The sequence below is a fragment of the Melanaphis sacchari genome, unplaced genomic scaffold (genome assembly GCF_002803265.2).
Source record: "Melanaphis sacchari strain LSU unplaced genomic scaffold, SCAv2.0 Contig132_pilon_pilon, whole genome shotgun sequence".
NCBI lineage: Eukaryota > Metazoa > Arthropoda > Insecta > Hemiptera > Aphididae > Melanaphis > Melanaphis sacchari.
The window spans coordinates 417,026-437,759 of NW_020270545.1; the positions used below are offsets into that span (position 1 = coordinate 417,026).

Here is a 20,734-nt window from a genome sequence, read left to right on the forward strand (position 1 = left end):
CTACTCAGTATTCTTTATTCTGATAACTTTTTAAAATATTGTAATGAAATTATATCATGAAAATAAAATGTCAGTCGTTCTTCTCCTAAAAGTTAAATTTACATAGAATATGTTTTATAAAACATATTTTTATTCATGTATATAAAGTGCGGCGATCTCTACAAAGTAAAAAGGTATACTCGTATTCTCTACATAATTGATGAATAGTTATATTTTTACGTTATTTAAAATAAGACTCAGTTTTCCGTTATATTTTAGTGTTTGTTTTTTAAATTAGATATTTTAAACGGATTTTTTACATTACTGAGTATAAAAATTGCTTTTAACTTTTTTTTTTTTTCGTTTAATTGGCTTAATTTAACATTTTATTTGATTACCTTAAAAAAAAATATATATATATATATATATATAGTATTTTATGAATAAATATAATGTCGAATGTAACGGGATGTTTTATTTGAATTCTCAAATGATTTTTACCCTTTGATGTAATTAATTTAAAACCGAGTACTTTCTTTTGTAGCATTAATACAAAAGGTCGAGCCACAATAATAATAATAATAATAATAATAATAATAATAATAATAATAATAATAATGGAAGTGAATCCTGTGATATCATTATTTATACGACTCTCGCATGCGAATTGAACGTTTCATTATTATCGCACTCCTGTGTATGCACAAGGTGGACGTACATTGTACATAATATTACGTAGACATATTATATAATAATATATATAGTGTACGTTAAAATCTATAAATCTACTTTATAAAGCCCAAACTATTTTTATTTTTTTTTTCCCCTTTTGACCGTTTCGAGATTAACTCCGTCACACATAATTCAAAAAAAAAAAAAAAAATTAAATAAAGTAGACAAAAGTTCTACAAGATGTGCCTGTTTTTTTCTCGTGAATTCGTTTTCGTTTAGTTCTCGCGTATCATAATAAAAAATAAAAAATAAAAAAAAATAATCATAATATATGGATATAATGTACAATACGTACGCTCACAGTTTATGGAAACTGCGGTCGCCAAGGAATTTTCATTTCACCCGGTACCCTATTACAACATATATAATAATATATCATGGTGTATAAGCCGTGGTCGCACGACAAGCCTTTTTATAATACAACATATAATGCGATTCAGTATAATGTCTAAAATTTCACCAAACTGCATGTATTGTCGCCTTTTCTGTCGCTTCGCTGCCACCGTATATTATTGTTATTTTACTATTTTCAGTTTCATATTATTATTATTAGGTGGTACCGATTACATTATACATACCGCCGCGAAAAATAATCTTTACCGACTGACAGCCAAATTCGGTACGCACAATGACGGTTATTTAATAATATAATAATATTTGACGTCGTTTTGGAATTATTTACATTTCGTCGCAGCTAGTTCGATCATCATGCGCGTGTGATGAGCAAAAAAGTCTTAAATCATCTATTGGCCTAATTATTCTCGCTTAATTTTTCGTTGCATTCAAAAATTTCATCCAATACTCAAAAATAAAGTCTACGACTAGAATAAGAAGCTTTGAAAACTGGTTGAGGCGAGGAGGTCAGGTGTTTAGAGGAAAAATAAAATATCTGTAATATAATCGCCTGTGTATGACATAAAAACAAAAATTTATATTAAAATATCGCATATGATTCAGAGGTCAGAGGAAAATACAAAATAAAGCTCAGAATAAAAATACATAAATGTGATTATAAATAAAAAAAAGCTGCCCCAAAGGTTGTAAGTCGTAAGAAAACAAAAAAAAAAAAAATACAAGAACAGTATAATATATAATACAGGTACTTATTTTTGCTGAATAAAAATATGCAAAACTCTTTGCATTTAGTTTACATACTTATATTTTTTATGAAAATTGGGTTGACCGTACCCGGAGATACATGAATATTATATATATATAACTTACTTACTATTAATTCACAATGTTTTGACCGAAAGAAAATCAATATCCACAACACATTTCAGAATCACTTCATTTTGACGAAAGCACTATCTGAATCCGGCATTCGATCATCAAGTGATATTATAGAGCAATTATTTTTCTTCGGTTTTATAGACTATTAATATTCGTGTTTTTGTTTTCACACAATATAAGTATCCAGCTTGTGAAGCTTTTCCGTATTTTCTACAAACGTTCAGAAAATTATTTTCAGAAAATTTTAAATTCGTTTTTAAAATGTTCTAACTTATTTTTTTACATTGGGAATAAATTTTAACTATTTTAAAACGAAAAATATAAATTTGGAGCAAGGCATTCAAATATCAAATAAAAATAATGTGTTTTAATAATATTTTAATAACTACTTTATCAATAATTATTATTAATCATGACGTATACATGAATAAAAAAGTGTTCAACTGTTTATTACGCTAAACCATAAGCAATAGGAATGCATATCTGAGACTTCAATTTTATAAAATAATTCGATGAACTGCTTCAATCAAATCCAAAGGAAATAATGATTTATAGAAAACATTTTTTACCGTGGGAAATAAAGTTTAGTATTTATTACCTAATACCTATAAATAATAAAAACAAATAATAAATACATTGTTTTGTTTAAAATATCTCTCAAAAAAATTGGCAATTATTATTTGAAAAAGATTTTAAAATATTACAAGAGAATTCACCACTTGCAATTAATATCTGCTCGCTTCTATGTGTAAAATAATTTATAACTTACACCAGTTAATAAAGGAACACGTTCTTCCCAATTATATAAAATTATTATCATAAGTCCATTTTCAAAGGGATTAATTTGATACTTAAAATTAATAATTTAATAAATTAATCAACAACTTAATGTTAATCAAAAGTAAATTGTATTTATTAATGTCTGAAATTATATAGGAATAACAATAGCTACTTTGTCACGGAACTTTTGTATAAACTGGTTATTGATAATTTTGAAACAACTTTCTTTCTAAAATTTTCAGTTGATTGAAATATTTAACGTTTTCGTATATATTTAAACACAAAAATATTTGCTATTTTTTATGATCCACATCATATTTTAATATTATGAAATCATATTTATAACCTGGAAATGGTGAGTATTTTTTAATTAATTATTAAATATCATACACCTCTGCTATAATATTCAAATATTGTATGCCAAAGGGATTCTTATTGGACAGTTAGCCCCAACGACTTACACACGTAGGTTGATTAATAATAAATATAAAATAATAAAATGGAAGAAAAACACGCAAACTTATAAGCTATATAAATTGCCAAAGACACCACCGTAATATTTAAAGCAATATATATAAATAAAATAATAAATATTAATAATAATAATACTAATAATACTAAGGGTGGACGTCTCCACGCTAATACTATGACGTGAAAATAAAAATAAAATAACACAATGGTATATAATAAAATAGTTACGCCGAATCAGCAATATCACAATGAAATAATACGATAATCATAATAATAATGATAATAATAATCGATCGATACGACCGTGATAGCACCGTTATCACGGAGATGCCTCGCGACGGAGTTCGATGAACTGCTACGCGACGTCAAAGGTAAACCACCACAGGTTATCGTCGACGAATGCGACACGGCAACCTAACCTAACTACACACCGGCCCACCACCGATCACATGGTATGAGTATATCTGTAAAGCTTCGTGAATGCCCGATCCACAAAAAATAACGGCTACACAAACGAAATATAACAACACGCGGAACACTTCCGTGCACCAATCCGGATGCAAAGTTTCGTGACGCGACACGAACACGAGGTGAACGGAGAGTCGATTGCACGCAATAAGACGGGCCGCAAACTTGCCGGAAGAGCGGCAGAGCAACGGCTCGACACCAAAAATCTACCTGCCGGACGGAACACTGACCACAAATCCGACCTGTCGCACACGAACAAAATTCACAGCGACGATCGCGCACGGGTCGTGTGGGTCCGGTAAAAAAGACGGCCGTTAGCACTTAGCAGCACCAAAGGCTACGACCCCGACGCTCACGCGGTGACGGAAACGAACGTACTGAAAATGTCTATAATTATAATATGACGGTCGAGCGCGGTGTCGATAAAGCCGTAGTCATAGATAAGAGGGTCGCCGAAAAGTTCATTGTACTAGCGATTACGCGGACCGGTTCGGGACAGTAGAAGGCGGCGGCGTGAACAAATATATTTAATAATATGACAAGTTCGATGCCAAATTATTCGAAACGCTTTAAAAATATAATAAATAAAATGGCTTTCTTGACACTGTATAAAATGTGTGATTTTATTTTAGCCATGATGAACTATAAACATTGTACATTATTTTATAGCCAAACAAATGTTAAAACTAAAATATTGTTTTGTTGCATAATATCACAGTAGCTGATATTAATTAAGAAATACAGTCCATTACGTTTGATTCCATAGGAAATGAACAGAAATAAAAATTTCTTAAAAATATAATTAGGTACTTCCAAAAAAAGACTTAGAACGTATAATAAGATGGTTTTAATTCGTTAAAAAAAATCCTATACAAATTGATCTTACTTTACTTAGAATAGTTGTAAAAATAATAATATTTTTTATTAACTTAAAAATAAACTTACAATATCACGTATTAATCGACAAAAAAAAAAAAAAAAATTAAAAGAATTTTAATATTTCATTACGGTATCATCGTGACTCAGCGGCATCAAAAATAACTTGTTAATATTTCAATTTTCACGGAACACTTTGATAAATAATCATTTTAAGAAAAATCCATAACACTCAGATAGAACAATTATCCAGTTATTTTTCGATAGTTTCTTCTTACAGTTTCAATGAAGATGTCCGAAAACCAAAAACTAACTACTCAATAGTACCAAAAATATAAATTTTACTACAGAGAAATGGATAGATGAATCGAAATAATCAAATATTCTGATCGACAAATTATTCATAGAAAAAAATAAGCATTAATATAAAACCACTTAAGTTCAGAATATAAAAATATATAAATATTATCATTATTAAGTAAATACGTTTAATAGTTATAATCATAAGTGGTTTTTTTTTTTTTTTTTTTTTTGTCAAAATTCGTTGCGTGATAATTGTAATATTATACAAAATAATATATTTATATGTAAATATATGTATAAATATATATTAGTATATTAGTCCTATTAGGTTGGTTTTTATATGAGCGATTTGGTTGTAATATTATTATATGTTAACTTTATGAGTTTACAAATGGATAAACTAACATGAATGTTTAAGTATTGATTTTTCTTATAAATAACTACTGCGTGAATAAAAATTTAAAGAAAATAATGCTAATTGGTATATCAAATAATTATTTTTAATGGAAACATTTTTCAAACATCAAGAAATTTTAATTTTATTTATTGTTATAACTTTTTTACGGGATTCGAACGTAAAAATGGTAAGGATTTAAAATTAAGATTCTTATTTATGAAAAAATACAATAGCGTTACTAAAACCTTCAACAGCCGGTAACAAAAACGGATTTTTCGTATAAAAATACAAAATTAATTTTAACTCGTAATTTTATTGGTTGCTAAAAAAAAAGGTATTGAAATAATATTAACTAATTGTATTGTTACAATATTACACGTTTTAGATTTTTATTCATTATAGCTATATAGTTGAAAACTTACAGACTTTTTTTAAACATGATTTTGTTATAAAGTGAATATTTTAAGAAATGTACGTCATAGTTGGAAAAATATAAATTTAGTTGGACATTTTGAATTTATTATCTTAATTATGTATTTATTTACTTGAGTACATTATATTCAAAAACAATAACAAACCAACTGTATATGCGACAGTAAAAAACAATGAATAATTAATACTAAGAATGATGATGATTAGTATTATTATTGTTATAATATAATACCTAATTTTTTTCCTAAGCTATGACGAATTAATATTCATACCACATTGGCTTAATGAATATAATTCTATGTTTAACCTAGGTCATTGAGATTTTTTTTTAAATTATAAACTTATTTCACCATTTATGAGATAATTAATCTCGTAAATTTCTGTATATATATATATAAATGGTGATTTTGATAATTTTATTTGTATTTATATTTTTAATTATAAACAATAATAATGATAGTTCTTATTTTATGAATATCGTGTAAGTTTATTAAATGTCGATTTAGTTGATTTATTTTACGTTTGAAAAAATCTCCTTTAACGGTTATAAGTATTAAAACACAATTTAATAGACAGTATGGTAAGTTGAAAAATGCTAATCAAATATCACGTAAAGTAAAATAAGACGAAAAACTTGTAGATAAAGAGAAATTAGTATATATAATCCCCAAATAGCTAACTCGAAAACATGTACCAAAAATATTGTAAATAATTTAATCAAGACATAATTAAGTTATATAATGTGCAAACTGTATATCTTAAAGATAATTTAAGAGTTATGGTCCGTATTTTATATTTTAAAACATAAAAATTAACATTATTTCATTAAAAAAAATTATTCAATTAAGCTTTTGTAAAATAGAAAATTAACCAAGTTTACTCAAAGACGGTCAATGTTTTCTTAAAATCGAGTAAATTTATTTTTATTTCTTTATTGTACTTTTTTTTTTTTTAGTTCAAGTGAAAACTCGAAAAAAACTTTTCTAAAGTACAATCCATGTTCAATTTCATTTTCTATATATTATATATAAATATATGATGTCGTGAAACCACTGAACTACTTTTGCTGGATACTCCAGCTGTTTCTTTCCGAATACAAAAACACACTGAAAATTATATTTTTAATTTACGACGACGTTATATTTTTCTTTATGACCCCAAGAAACGTCTCTTACCACTTACTTGAACGAAATAATTATTATAAAAAAAAAAAAATAATAGTAATAATAATAATAAACACCAATCGTCTTTGCGACAGATTGAGTTCTGGCATGAAGACGATTATAATGCATTAAATTAACACGTCATCGTGTTCGAGTGCTTATGCATGAAACTTACAAGGCGTGGAAAATATTATTATATGCTATGCGCGTCACGAATAAAAATATTTAATGCGTCACATAAAATTCACACAGTGGCTGTGAGGCAGTATATTGTAATATCAATCATTATCAATGTTCTGCCCATGAAATATGTTTATATTGCAACTCAAACGGTAGGTATTATTCAACAAGGCGGTCCGGTTAAATTGTACTCGCGTATATAATTATATTATGTACACGTGTAGAATACAACCCACGCTAACTTAGAACTCTCCAAACCGACGATGGCGATGACGTACGAACGATTCTGATCGAGGCGCTGATTGCCCGGGGGAGTGCCACCAGCATTTCATGGCGATTTCCTCCCATACATAAATAATGACATACCGACGCGTTAAGCATCCAACGAAATAGTTTATATATTATTACGCACGGGGGAACTTTTTCTGTTCATAAAAATTGTAATCGTAATATTTTATTTTTATATTGAAACGATCATACTCAAAAGGTAGAGTAACTGCCAAAAATCCGAATAGTACGATAAATAGTAATTGCGACGCATATTGGACATAACTTATAAAGTAAATAACGCCTTGCGATCTACGCACATAAAAAAAAATTCGTGTTCAAATTTTGTCTAATCATATATTTAGACAGATAGATTCTTGTCTTGTTATGGATTTTACAGTTCTATAAATAGAGTATAAACAGAAGTGAGAAATTATTATTTCACTATTCACTGTGAGAATAGCACAGTTATCCGTATAATTGCGGTCTCATTAAACATTTTTCACGGTCAAATGAGTTAAAATCTCTTCAACCAACATTAAAGTATCATGTATTCCTTAAAGAATAAAATATGTAATATTTATATTTTGTTTTCACAAACATGGGTCATTTTATTTTTTTATCTTCAGTGTGTGTTTAGAGGTAATATTTCGTTTGTTTATATAGGTATATTTATATATATATATTTCTACTGACCCGCATTAAGGTGTAGTTTGTGTAGATTACAACTTATAGAATTATGATTGGTCATGGATTTATGAGTACCAGCCACGATATATTTTTTCTGCTATAAAATACAAATTATATATTTATTTTTTATTATTTTTTCTGATAGATTAGGCTACATATGAGTCTAATATATGTAGTTGTCGTACTGTAATTTAATTTAAATTTTTTAAAAGTGTCAGATCTCAGTACGACACATACCTCACTGTACAGTCAACACGTACAGTTTTAAATGTATTTAAAATAAAACAAACTCTATTATGTAATCGCGTTTTATTTTGATTGTTTTACTTTCTGATTATATATGTCCAATAAGTTAAAAAAACTATTATTTGAATTGAATAATAACGGGTTTTTGTATATCTGTTAAAAAATACAAAAAGTTGTTCAATAAACTTATAAATATATATATAAAATATTTTCACAAAGTAGGGTTACCAAATTTTTCACAGCCTACGGGCACTGTAAATCTTAATCCAAGTATGTATATTTTTATATATAATAGTATGCCCTCATAATATGGATTTTGGATCATATAATAAGACGTGTTATGTAATACATTAATGGTTTTATTAAAATAGACCATGAAAATAAAATCTCAGGAATGACGACAGAGTTAAGTATTCATTTATATATCACACCAGAGGGGCTAATATTTTCAACTCCCAACAACATTGGCTTAAAAAAAATGTTCAAGAAAAATTAATTTAATTGTATGTAAGAACCAAACAATAAATATGGATTTCCAGAATACGTGTTCTTATTTTAAAAGACAATTTACATTACCAGTATTCATGTTTTTTTTAACGGTTTACATAATATGTGTTTTTTTTTTTACAAAATTTGTTTTCCAATGATCAAATTGGTGTTTATTTTGCGCTAAACAAAGCTTAAGTGCTAAGGGTAGAAACAAAAATTGTTTTATTTTCTTTATTTATTCACAAATCACATCTGCCAAGAGTAAATAAATATAATTTCAATTCTGGTTTTATTTATTATTTATTTTGGCTTGTTTATCATACCTACATTATATTACACAATCATATTATGCAATTTTTTTTTTGTTTTCTATACAGTAAATGTATGTTTGTATTTTCCCGTTACGTTGTTGAACGTAAAATTCGGTTCAGTTGTTCCATCGTGTCAGTGTAGAGTTATTTTATAATGAGCTTATCGCATAATCACAGGTCTCTATAAAATATTGAATGCGTTGTTGTTAATAGAACTTTTATCCGTGATACTCATTTCTATGCTGTAATATTTGAATGGGATGCCTGCTAGAACTTCGGCTGACGTAAAACGTCTCATTTAAAATTCGGTGAAACTTTCCTTTATATTGTGTGGAATCGGCAACAGTGTGGTGCGCTATATCGTCTATGGTCTACGTATATACCTATCGCCACATAGCGCTTTTATCGTCACTGTATCAACTGTCTTTCAAGCGACTACAGTTGATCAATTCAAAGTTAATTATTTTTGGCCATAGCTAACAATCTCAAAGTTGTTACATATAACAATTTCCAAGAATTTTCAATTTTTAATTAATACTTCTACAGTATTTTTTTCTAGTAAAAATACCAACAAAAGTACACAACCTAACTTCCGATTTAGACCTATTAAAATACTTGAATAAATCCTAAAGTATCTTAAATTTACCAATAACTATTTTAATTTAAAGTTAAAGGACATCACAACACTAAAAATAAGTTTACTTAGATTTAAAGCATGTCTTTATCTAAGAAATATGGTGTGGGTCTCACATTTAAACACTAATTATTCAATGAGATATATGCGTTTGAAAATATGCATGTGACGTCATTCATGTGAAGCAAAACAGTGGCGTATGTTTTACGTGCTAAAGTGTCTAGATTAACACAAGGATTTCAATCGTTATATATAATATTTTTAATTTTTTTTTTTTATGCAACTTTTAGTGGTTTTTAGTGTTTATGGCATTGGTGTGATTATAATTTAGATATACTTTTTAGTTTTTTTTATAAAAGATAAAACTATTATAGTTAATTTCGTAAAATTTGATTGTTATACAAATAAACGACACGAATCGCAAACTCAATAATTTTACTAAATTATAATTTATAATATGTACGCAACAACAAGATATATTCAATTTTAAATTACACCATCGTCTTAAGCACATAAATATATTCAGGATTATAAAAAAAAAATCTGAAATACTATTTTAAAATATTAAAACCATTGTGTAAATCAAAATACTTTTACACGTAAAACATAGTTGGCTGCTCACTCGTCGGCTCTATGACGTCACACTGCAATTCATCAATTCTCATCATCTCGATGAATAATCATTTTTTAACTTTAGATTTTTACCAAAATTTTTTTCATTGTGTTGACTACAAAAATACACCAATGAACTTAAAATTAAAAAAAAAAAAAACAGTATTGTTATGTCTTTTAATACCGTTTCCGTACAGTTATGTTTTGCAGCGTGTACGTTCCATACTTTCATTTTATACTAAGTAAGGTATTTACACATAGAATACATAAAATTTGGTTATAACGAGACATTACGTGAATAAACTATAATTTTGGTTTGATAAATTATGAATTTATAACATATTTTAAGGGTTTCACTATTATAATTAGTTGTATATTAACTTCACGTGTAAATATTTATTTTACGATGTCAAAATCTATAATACGCAATGTTATAAATATTATTTTGAATGATTATTGTATTTATTGCTATAATAATTTTAATTAAAAATCAGTAATTTATATAATTTGTTTTACATTTACAATAAAAGTAACGTTAGTTAAAGAGTATTTTTTGTTTATTAAGCATTGTTATCGTGTAAATTACCATGATAGCGACTTGTGTAATAGTTTTAAAATTATTTTGGTCACAATTTATTACAATACAAAAATAGCTTTTGTTTATTCAATTTGTAACGTGTTTTTTGTGAAGTTATGCATATTTGATTACATTCTGCACTAAAAAAAATGATAATAACTTGTTGAATATTAAAAATATTTCATGCTCGAAATACCAAAAAAATGGACCCTACGTCAGAATGTAGCTATATTGCCTATTCTAAACGCCGTTTTATCATAATTTTATTTATGAATTACGTTGAACATTTTTTCCTACCATAGAAAATACCATAAATAATAGTCTAATAGCTGTATAAATTTGTTGATAAAACTTATATTTTTTGATTAAATTAAAGTTATAATACAACCAAAATATTGATAAAACTTTGTACTCAACACAGTTTAAAAAATGATTTTTTTAGAGTAATTAAAATAAATATTTAATATAAACATAAACAATTTTAACTATGTACTACTAAAAAATACAATATAGGGTCTTTACACAATGACATTCAACGTAATAGTACTAATGTATCGTCAATATTAATCTATAGAACCAAAGTAAATTTACCTTAATAACTAAAATATAGTAGCTATATGTATTTATATAGACTAGTATGCAATTTTGTAGTAATAATGTATATATACTTATGTCTAATATTGAATAATATAAACTAGAAACAGAGTTTGTTCAAAGGTAAACCTATTCAATGAACTCAAGTTTTCATAAAATAAATATTATTTTCTTATAGAATGGAACATTCTGAAATTTAGTTTGATCTCTGAATAGTGTATAGGTACTTAACAACCTACACATTAATAAAATGTGTGGTATAAATGAATATTTAATAAGCTAACAAATTTTAAAGTAATAGTACGTTTTATTTTTTGAATTGTATCTAAAAAAGAAAAAGTTATTGTTTAATTTTTCTGCGAAAAGAACTATTTTTGAAATGATACCTGGAGTTGAATTAAGTAAAATTTTCTTACTGACATTAATTTCTTAAGTTTTTCTAAGAAAAATAATGGAATATATATAAATGAAAAAAAAAAACAGCAAAATACAAAACGTTTAAAAACAATAAGTAATGTGTCACGAAAACAAAGAGCTGAAATGTCTATTGCACTAAAAAATAAAGAAGTATATTTTTTTTTATATTTAAGAGGCTCTGGAAAAATGTGTTTTTTTTAGACGTTAGATAATGTAAATGAAAAACATAATAGTGTTTAAACAATTTTTAGCAACTTTTTTTAAAAAAAAATAAGATTTATCCAGTCTAATTTTTTCTCAATAATTTAGTCAATTAATATTATTATTATTATAACAATATTATTTATTATTTTATATTTAAAAGCAATCAATACATATTAAAATTTAACAAATTATTTATATACATGAAATGTTATATTGACATATTGTGTATGTACAATAAAAGCTTTCTTTATTACATTTAAATATTTTTAAAATATGTTTTATCATTAAATGTATAGACCATATTATCAACATTTAAGTAAATTTATAGGTTTTTTTTTCAATGAGACTCCACTAACTGCAGGAGTATAACTATAAATAGATATAGTTGTATAACAGTATATTTCTATGAAGTTAAATTCTTCTGGAGGATATTTCGTCTAAATCTTCCAGTAGTATATTACTGTATAATATTACGTATTATAGCAAAATATTGTTATACGGTCCAGAGTAACATGGAAAAAAATAACAACATGAAAAATTCTTCTCAATGCGAATAGCTGATCATAATAATATTATACATATAACCTAGTTTCTAATCTCAAAAGGATCGTCGCACGTACATTTTAATATACGCGTACGCGTGTATATTATATTAATCTCGGACCGTATATACCGACATACATATTATAATATACCCTACACAACTCACATCTTAACAATCACGAACAGCCATGAGCCAACCCGTACACCTACTTATACAACGACGGGTCGCGTTTTCTCGTATATTATTATATAAAATAACATCGCACCTTTTGTCGTATAGCCACCCTCCAACGAAACCATCATATGTGTGTGTGTGTGTGTCACGATGATGTAGAATAATAGCAGTAGAGGTTGTTGTTGCGTAGTAGCTGGTAGTTGTTGCTGTAGGTAGTTACTAGTTTTAGCAGTAGTTGTGTATTATAGTCGTCCGCCTAAATGATGAATCGTCAAAACGCTTATGCGCCCCGCCCTTCCATCACGTAGTTTCTAGTGTATAAATATTTTGCTAACCTAACATCAAAGTAGACACGGCGCACACACGATTGCAGCAATGGCAGAAATAAAAGACTGGAATCGGAGATTGGCTCTCCTCGTCGTGATATTATATAACTATAGTGTAATAACAAACTGTTGACGACAAAGTACTTTCAACAAAATAATAAAATAGAGATGACGATAATGATTGGTGAAGTGAATTTTTCGTAAAAAAAATTGAATACCTAACTGAACGATTATACATATAAATTTATACTATAAATTGATTTGTCCATGGAGTTTCGTAATCATTTTTTAAAGTCTATGTGATTGTTTCAAATTTACAAATAATCTCAATAACTCTTCCATTAAAATTGTTTATAAGATATATGAATAATAATTCATTTTTTGATATGCATATTTAAATAAGAACAATAATTATAAATTAAAATTAAAATTGATCAGTTTGACTTTATTACAGCATAAATAACATAAAATTATGGTATCTCTATTTATGTTTGTAAACTTGTAACTATATACATAGTAAAGATATGAATCAGACTATAATTATCAACTAGTATTTTACTGATGAAATGATATTTAAGAGATAATAGAACGCTGACTATCAATAATGGTACAAAAATAAATTACATAGTGATTACCGAATTATAGTACTCAATAATCACAATTCTTATAATATATCATTTATTATTATTATTATTATTATTTATTTTTTTTTTTAATTCCCATTTTGTATTAACAATAATCCTAATCTAATGATAGTAAATACAAAAAACGTGCACATAAATTGAATGGTCACTTTATTTTCATAACGATAAAAAATATATACTAGTTAAATAATTGTACACCGTAAATAAAGTACGAGGCTAGCATCACTAATAATAATATTAATAATATCATGTACGTGTGTTCGAATAATTGGATCTTTTTCAGCCAACTAATAAAGTTTTTTTTTTTTTATTCATTCGCACATGTTTCTTAATATAAACTATGCAAAAAGAGCAAACATTAAACTAATCTTTAAACGAATAAGTGAAACCGATTATAAACAAAATATTTGCAAAAAAATAGTAATAATACATTTCTTTGGATGCTTTATAATAATATGCCGTTTGCTGGTCATTTTCATTCTTCATCCTGTCGCCTTAATAAGTTAGGTATACTATTGAATTAAAATGTTTTAAACGGCGGCGACATCGGAGAGGCGAACGCCTGACGTTCAAAACATTATTATCCATCACAATAATTTCGACGAGTCGTTAACATTTAATGGGTACAAATTTACGTAATCGCTGTCGTAGTCATCATTGTCGTCCAATTTCGGTTAAATATTTGACACCAATTTATACCATAACATCTACCTACGTAGCTAACTTTTAAGCTATATGTATATGGACACGTTATTAACGGTTTATTTTCTTACGAGGCAAATGAAATTAAATGTGTTCCTGCATTCGTTTTTTTTTTTTTTTTTTATCATCGAACACAAACAATCCATTGTTTTTTCGCTGTTAAATTTATAAATATTTATGACGCGTGATATTTAGAACTATTATCCCTTAAACGTTAATCTGAAAAAAACACAACACAGTGTTATTACGATTTATGGTTATAAATTATTATTATTATTATTATTATTTATATAATTTTCACTTACACACGGAAATATCGATTTTTAATTGTTGTTTTAACTATCAATAATATTGAGATAGCTTCTATACGCAAAATATATTATTTTCTAAAATATCAAAAAATCGTATCGCATGGCTATATATTTTCAAAACATTATTTTCCATGCTCAATATTATTGCCATCGGTGTAACACCAAACATACTAAAATACACAAACTTAGAATTAGTAATTATTGTCTGTTATTAAATTTTATCACCAAATATAAAAACATAGTTTTTGCAACTCTAATTTTGTTTTTGATATTAAAACATTGATGATACAACGCATTTTGTAACAAAAGTGTAGAAAAGTTTTTACACTGATCGTTAAATTCGAAAAAAATAATAATAATGAAAATAATACTTTTATAATAAAGCCTTCAGTTTACAAACTTGATTAGTTCTTTTCTTAAAAGATTTTGTCCTGTTTATAATAATATTATGTTTGTGTAAATTATTTTCGTATGATGTATTTACTATTATCATTGTACTCAAGTATGTGAGAGCATGTGTTTATGTTTATTTTATAAACGAAATTCGAAAAACAAATGGCGAAAAAAGACTTAAGTAATTTCAACGTTCGTACGATGTTTTTCTGTACAGTGAATAGTGTCAAACATTTAATCGACGATGGTGGTGGCAACCCGACGACAATGTCTTACGACACAGGCAAAACACCCACCGGCGGCCGTGTCATGTCCTATTGTTCGCTCGTTCGGTCCGAGTAATATTATGGAATTGTATACAACAATAATAATAACAACAATATAATGCCAAAAATCTCTTTCCTAGCACGCGTTTCTGACGTACGCACACACAAACACACGAAAAAAATGATAAATGGGATGACGCTAATATACCATTTATATTATATGTATTATTATTTCGGCCGCATTTAACGTATTTTGTGCTTGCACACGCTTACTGATAATGAATACGAAAAACTGCATATTTCAAGTCGGCGAGCCACCGATAAACGACGACGACTTCGATGAAAACTATTTAAGTAGGTACCTAGTATATAAATGTATAATATACGATAATGTAGCAAGAAGACTTCGTCGTCGTCATCGTTCAGCACGCGCAACCGTTTTTGAAATGAATATTCAATAATATTATTATAACATGACAACAAATGTCGAAAACCATAATAGGCCCACGGGCATCTACAGATCGGTGGGCGGTATTTTTTTTTACTTTTTTTTTTTGTCCGTTTAAACGAAAAATCACAGTTTGTCATCCGAACACACGCTCGCCACAAACATTGTACAAAATATACAAAATACACGCATCCACATCATATTATATTATTTATACCGACACCACCGCAAAGGACCAGTATAATAATAATAATAGTACGCACGCACGTACGCGCCGTTTTGTGTGTGTATATTTATGTATATATATATATATATATATATATACGTTTCATTATTCTGCTTCGACTTTTTATTATTATTATTTTTATATATATTTTTTTTTTTTTTGTCAGCCACTATTTATCACGTCTGACACGTCGTCGTTTTTATTCGTTAGTCATTTATTCCCGAGCGACGCGCACAGTCAAACCGTTTTGGTGTGTATCGTAGGTGCGTGCGTGCGTACGCGTTACACTTTTTGTGCTTTTTGAGTATACGCATGTTAACGGGGCCAAAACGTGTGTGAAATGACTCGAGCCGCCGACAAATCACCGAACGATTTATTCGAATAATAACCAGGACACGCAACGCGGATACGGAAGTATATTATTTATATTATACAAAAAAAATAACCTAACCTAACCATAAATACACCACGCGAGAAATATCGTTCGTATCACATACTTTACAATATATACATATACATATATACATATTTATATTTTATTGCACAGACACTTGTGCGGAAATCAAAAATAGCGCTTAGGTATCTATATACGTATAAATATCCTATGTGCGAACATCGATGCATCGGAGTTCTTCGTTTCAATATTTCTAAGTTCCGTTCGAGTCGTTTTCACTCGCCACACAATTCCCGGTAATTTATTATAAAGTACGTACACCGTGTGTGAGATTCAAGACGTTATTATGATAAAATATACGTAATATCATGTTAAGGGTAAATCCCGGTATTGCATAAATAAGTCTACATTGTGCCGATAAAATCGACCTAAAATATTTTTCTGAAGATCTATTATAGTAAAAAGTAGTTTGGCAACCTCTTCCGATTGAATACATTACCCATCAAAAAGTAATTTTAAACAATGAGTAATGATTTATATTTTTAGCTGATCAGAATATTTAAGATAAAAGAACGTCGTACCCATACATTGTGTTGTTTATGTGTGTTATGTATATTTTTATTTTAAAATTAGTAATAACACAAGTACTTAAATTAATTATTTTAAAATTTATATGATTTGTTTTAAAACAAAAAATTAAAGATAAAATACTGCTCAAGCGCAGCTTATACTTTCCAATATGAATTCGATCATAAGTAACATAATAAATTATAGTTGGAATCTAAAACACAGATTTTCTATGTTATGCGTGTATTTAACAAATACAACACATCCAAATACAGATTTCGTATAATATGAAGATTTGGATAAATAGTGTATTAATCATATTATTAATACATTTTATTTTCATTTTTTAAAGATTTTTTAACTTTGATAAATGTTAACAACTCGTAATATGAATTTGAAATTATATGTTATACTTTATTATAATAATATATAAGTACAAAGAAAATAAAATTTCACTTGTTAAATTATAAACCAATGACATCTATTTAGTATTATTTATTACATGATAATCATTGTAGGTATATTAGAAACCTCATGACTTTATATACAATTTTTAAATCGTATTTTTGCAAACAGATAATTCATTTAATACTGCATGATAGCAGAACATATTTTTTATTTTTTGTTAAATTGTAATACAGTATTTTGTTGTTTAATTATTCCTACTTGTTTTTTTTTTAAACTTTTAATATAACACGTTATAATTTTGTAAAAAATTCTTGAGGTTTTTACATCCAATAAAATAAAATAAGATAGAAATAACAAAATATATATGTTTAACTGAAAATTATAATTTTTATGTACATGAAATTGTTAAAAACATTTGATTGCCTTCCTCAATGTTAAAATATAAAAATATTATTACCTAACTTGCCTATACCTAATACGAATTATTAATATTACCATTACTTAGACGATTAGAGTTGGTTATTATCGAATAGAAAAACTATGTGTATCTGCTGCAGTTGTAGACTTGAAAACCATAGGCTAATATTACTATGCATACTTTTCAAACAAAACTAATTAGATAGGTACACTGTTAGTTTATTTTATCAGTATTAGTAAATGAGCTAACAATAAACATATCTATTCGTGTAATCAAAAATTATTTAAGATAAACAACACTGTTTTACAAGAATCAGAGAATCAAGACTTTAACTTTTTGTTTTTATTGTATCAGTGGCTGGCCCGCCAGACTCCGAGGATCCGTTTGACGGAAATAGAGATGATCCGGTATTTATGGATACAAACGAAGGCACTAGTAGCACACAGGACTCAGATCAAAATTCGAGTAAGTACTATGAGATTTGTTAAGCTTATGAATTGAGAAAAATGTAAAAATGATTAATTTGAAAAAACCAATTAACAACTATGAAAATTTAGCACGTATATAATATAACATAAGACATAGAAAAGCAATAGTCTATGTTGATATTAAAAGCTTTATCGATTTAACTAAAACTAATTTTGTATTGTATTCCTTAATAATTATATAGTTATTAAAACAACCTTGAATATTTACAAATCATTAATAATTTATACTACCTATAATTATATATATATCTAATTTCAAATCGTTTCTGTGAAAAAAAATAAAATATTTTTTATTAAACTACTGATATTTAATAAATAAAAAATAATTTGTTATACTCTTCATTTAAATATTTTTAAATATTATTCATTCTAACAGACATAGTTTTGTTTAATTTTTGGTCATTAATAATATATATTATTATAACATAAGTACTACCATATCCAGTAAATACTTATTTCGATACTTAACTTTTAAATTGTGCCATTACTTTTGTTAAATAGAATAAATTAAACCCCCTGAAAATCTATAACAAAACTTCAAAATTAAATTGCAATCGCTAAATACACCTAATACTTATAAAGGACTCGATATTATGTTTTTAATAGAATATACTAAGTTTGCTTAAATAATTTGATATACAATTTTATGATTGTAAATTTTAACTATTAATAATTTGGACTTATCATAATTTTGACTTACATAAATCTTAACGTTACATAATAATTATTACTGATAATAATAGTATGAGTATGGAATCTTTTAACTTATGTATCCTTTATTTTCGAATGAACAATATTGATATGTTTGATAAACTCTCAATTAGAATAAAAAATAATAATAATAATAATAATAAATAATTTAATAATTTGTGTACCTAAAATACAATATAGATTTGTGTAAACTTTCATTAAAATATATTTAGAACACTTCATACATTTAATTTATCGCTGTACTTAATAGTATATTCAATAAATGAAATGAAATAAGAATATATTTTATAAATCTTTTAAGGAAATTTATTTTTCTAAAAAAAAAAAAAAAACAAATTATAGTACAGATGGAATATTAAAATATCATTAAATAACTATCAAAACGAAACAAAAACGATCGCTGTCACCGTAATTGACATTTTATTATTGCACGATTCGTTGGAACTAACTTTATTATTTTTCGTATTTATAAACTATAAACTTCCTTCTTTGAAAGTCAAATATTTTAGTTTCGTAGAATTAAAAAAATATAACAATTGTATTATCAATCAGCGATCTTATCTTGATTGAATATATAGTTTATACGTAGTAAAATAAGACGTTGAAAGTTCAATAACTAGGAAAAGTGGTATACAATTTTAATAAAAACTATTTCTCGAGACATGAATTTCCATACATAATGTTTATTCATGCAATCGTATATTTTTTTCAATAAATCAATTGAAATATTTCATGACAGTTTATTTTTTATGAACTGGATCTTTTTGTTTTATTTGAAAATATTAATTATAAACAATTCTAGTGAAAATATTTTATGGAAAAATCATAAAAATTTAAAATTTAAAACTTATTATTGCCAGACAAAATATCGCTAATAACTTAAAATTATTAAACATTATATTTAAAATCAAATCATTTATTTTATTTTAATTTACTAGATAATTAACGCAATATAAATTTTACAAATTCTTATTTATATTATCAATATAACTGGTGATAGAAATACATTACAAATTATTACATGAGATAATGGTCATTTAAAAAAAGGTAAACGACGTCTTAAAAATGTTCAGCTTTATTTTTTAATTAAATTATTTTGAAACACTATTAATTTAGATCCTTTCTGCACGGCTATGAGCAATATAATAGTTGACCAAGGTACGAACAATTATACATTATTTTAAATTATCGAAATTATCTTAGCGTATTAATATTATTACCTAATAAACACGCATTAAGCTTACAAATATCAGGCGAATGATTCATAAATATGCAATAAATAAAATATTATTATTTACTATTATCCAGAGAAAAAAATAAATGTCAATACACTTTTTACTGGAGTTTTATTCTTACAACGAATAATAAAATATATACTTACTAGTCACTACAGTTGTCTGTGTTTAGGACTTAATGTTTTGCGGTTTTATAGTTATAAGTTATAAACATTTAAAATTATGTTTAAAAAAATATTTTATGGTCTCTCTAATGTGTATACACATGAGCATACTAACTAATAGCGTACAAAGTAACAATAAAATATCAAATAAACTGTAAAATGGAACTTTGAATTTAAATATATTTATAATATGTTCGTATTATCGACATATCAATGCAGTTTAACGATAACAATACACGCCATAACAAACCTTAAGTTAT

The 20,734-nt window shown here is 26.5% G+C and overlaps 1 protein-coding gene across 4 annotated transcripts in view; it reads left to right on the forward strand.

Moving 5' to 3' along the window:
* The window catches only part of LOC112591365 (calcium/calmodulin-dependent 3',5'-cyclic nucleotide phosphodiesterase 1A-like), a 350,746-nt gene that overhangs the window by 280,555 nt on the left and 49,457 nt on the right, over window positions 1–20,734 (forward strand). For 3 of the 4 annotated variants that reach the window (XM_025335166.1, XM_025335164.1, XM_025335165.1), the window contains one exon: window positions 18,231–18,341. In XM_025335166.1, coding sequence (XP_025190951.1) covers window positions 18,231–18,341 — 111 coding nt within the window. Of the gene's footprint in view, window positions 1–16,448; window positions 16,504–18,230; window positions 18,342–20,734 lie in introns of those variants that run through there. The other variant, XM_025335167.1, reaches the window with a different exon arrangement.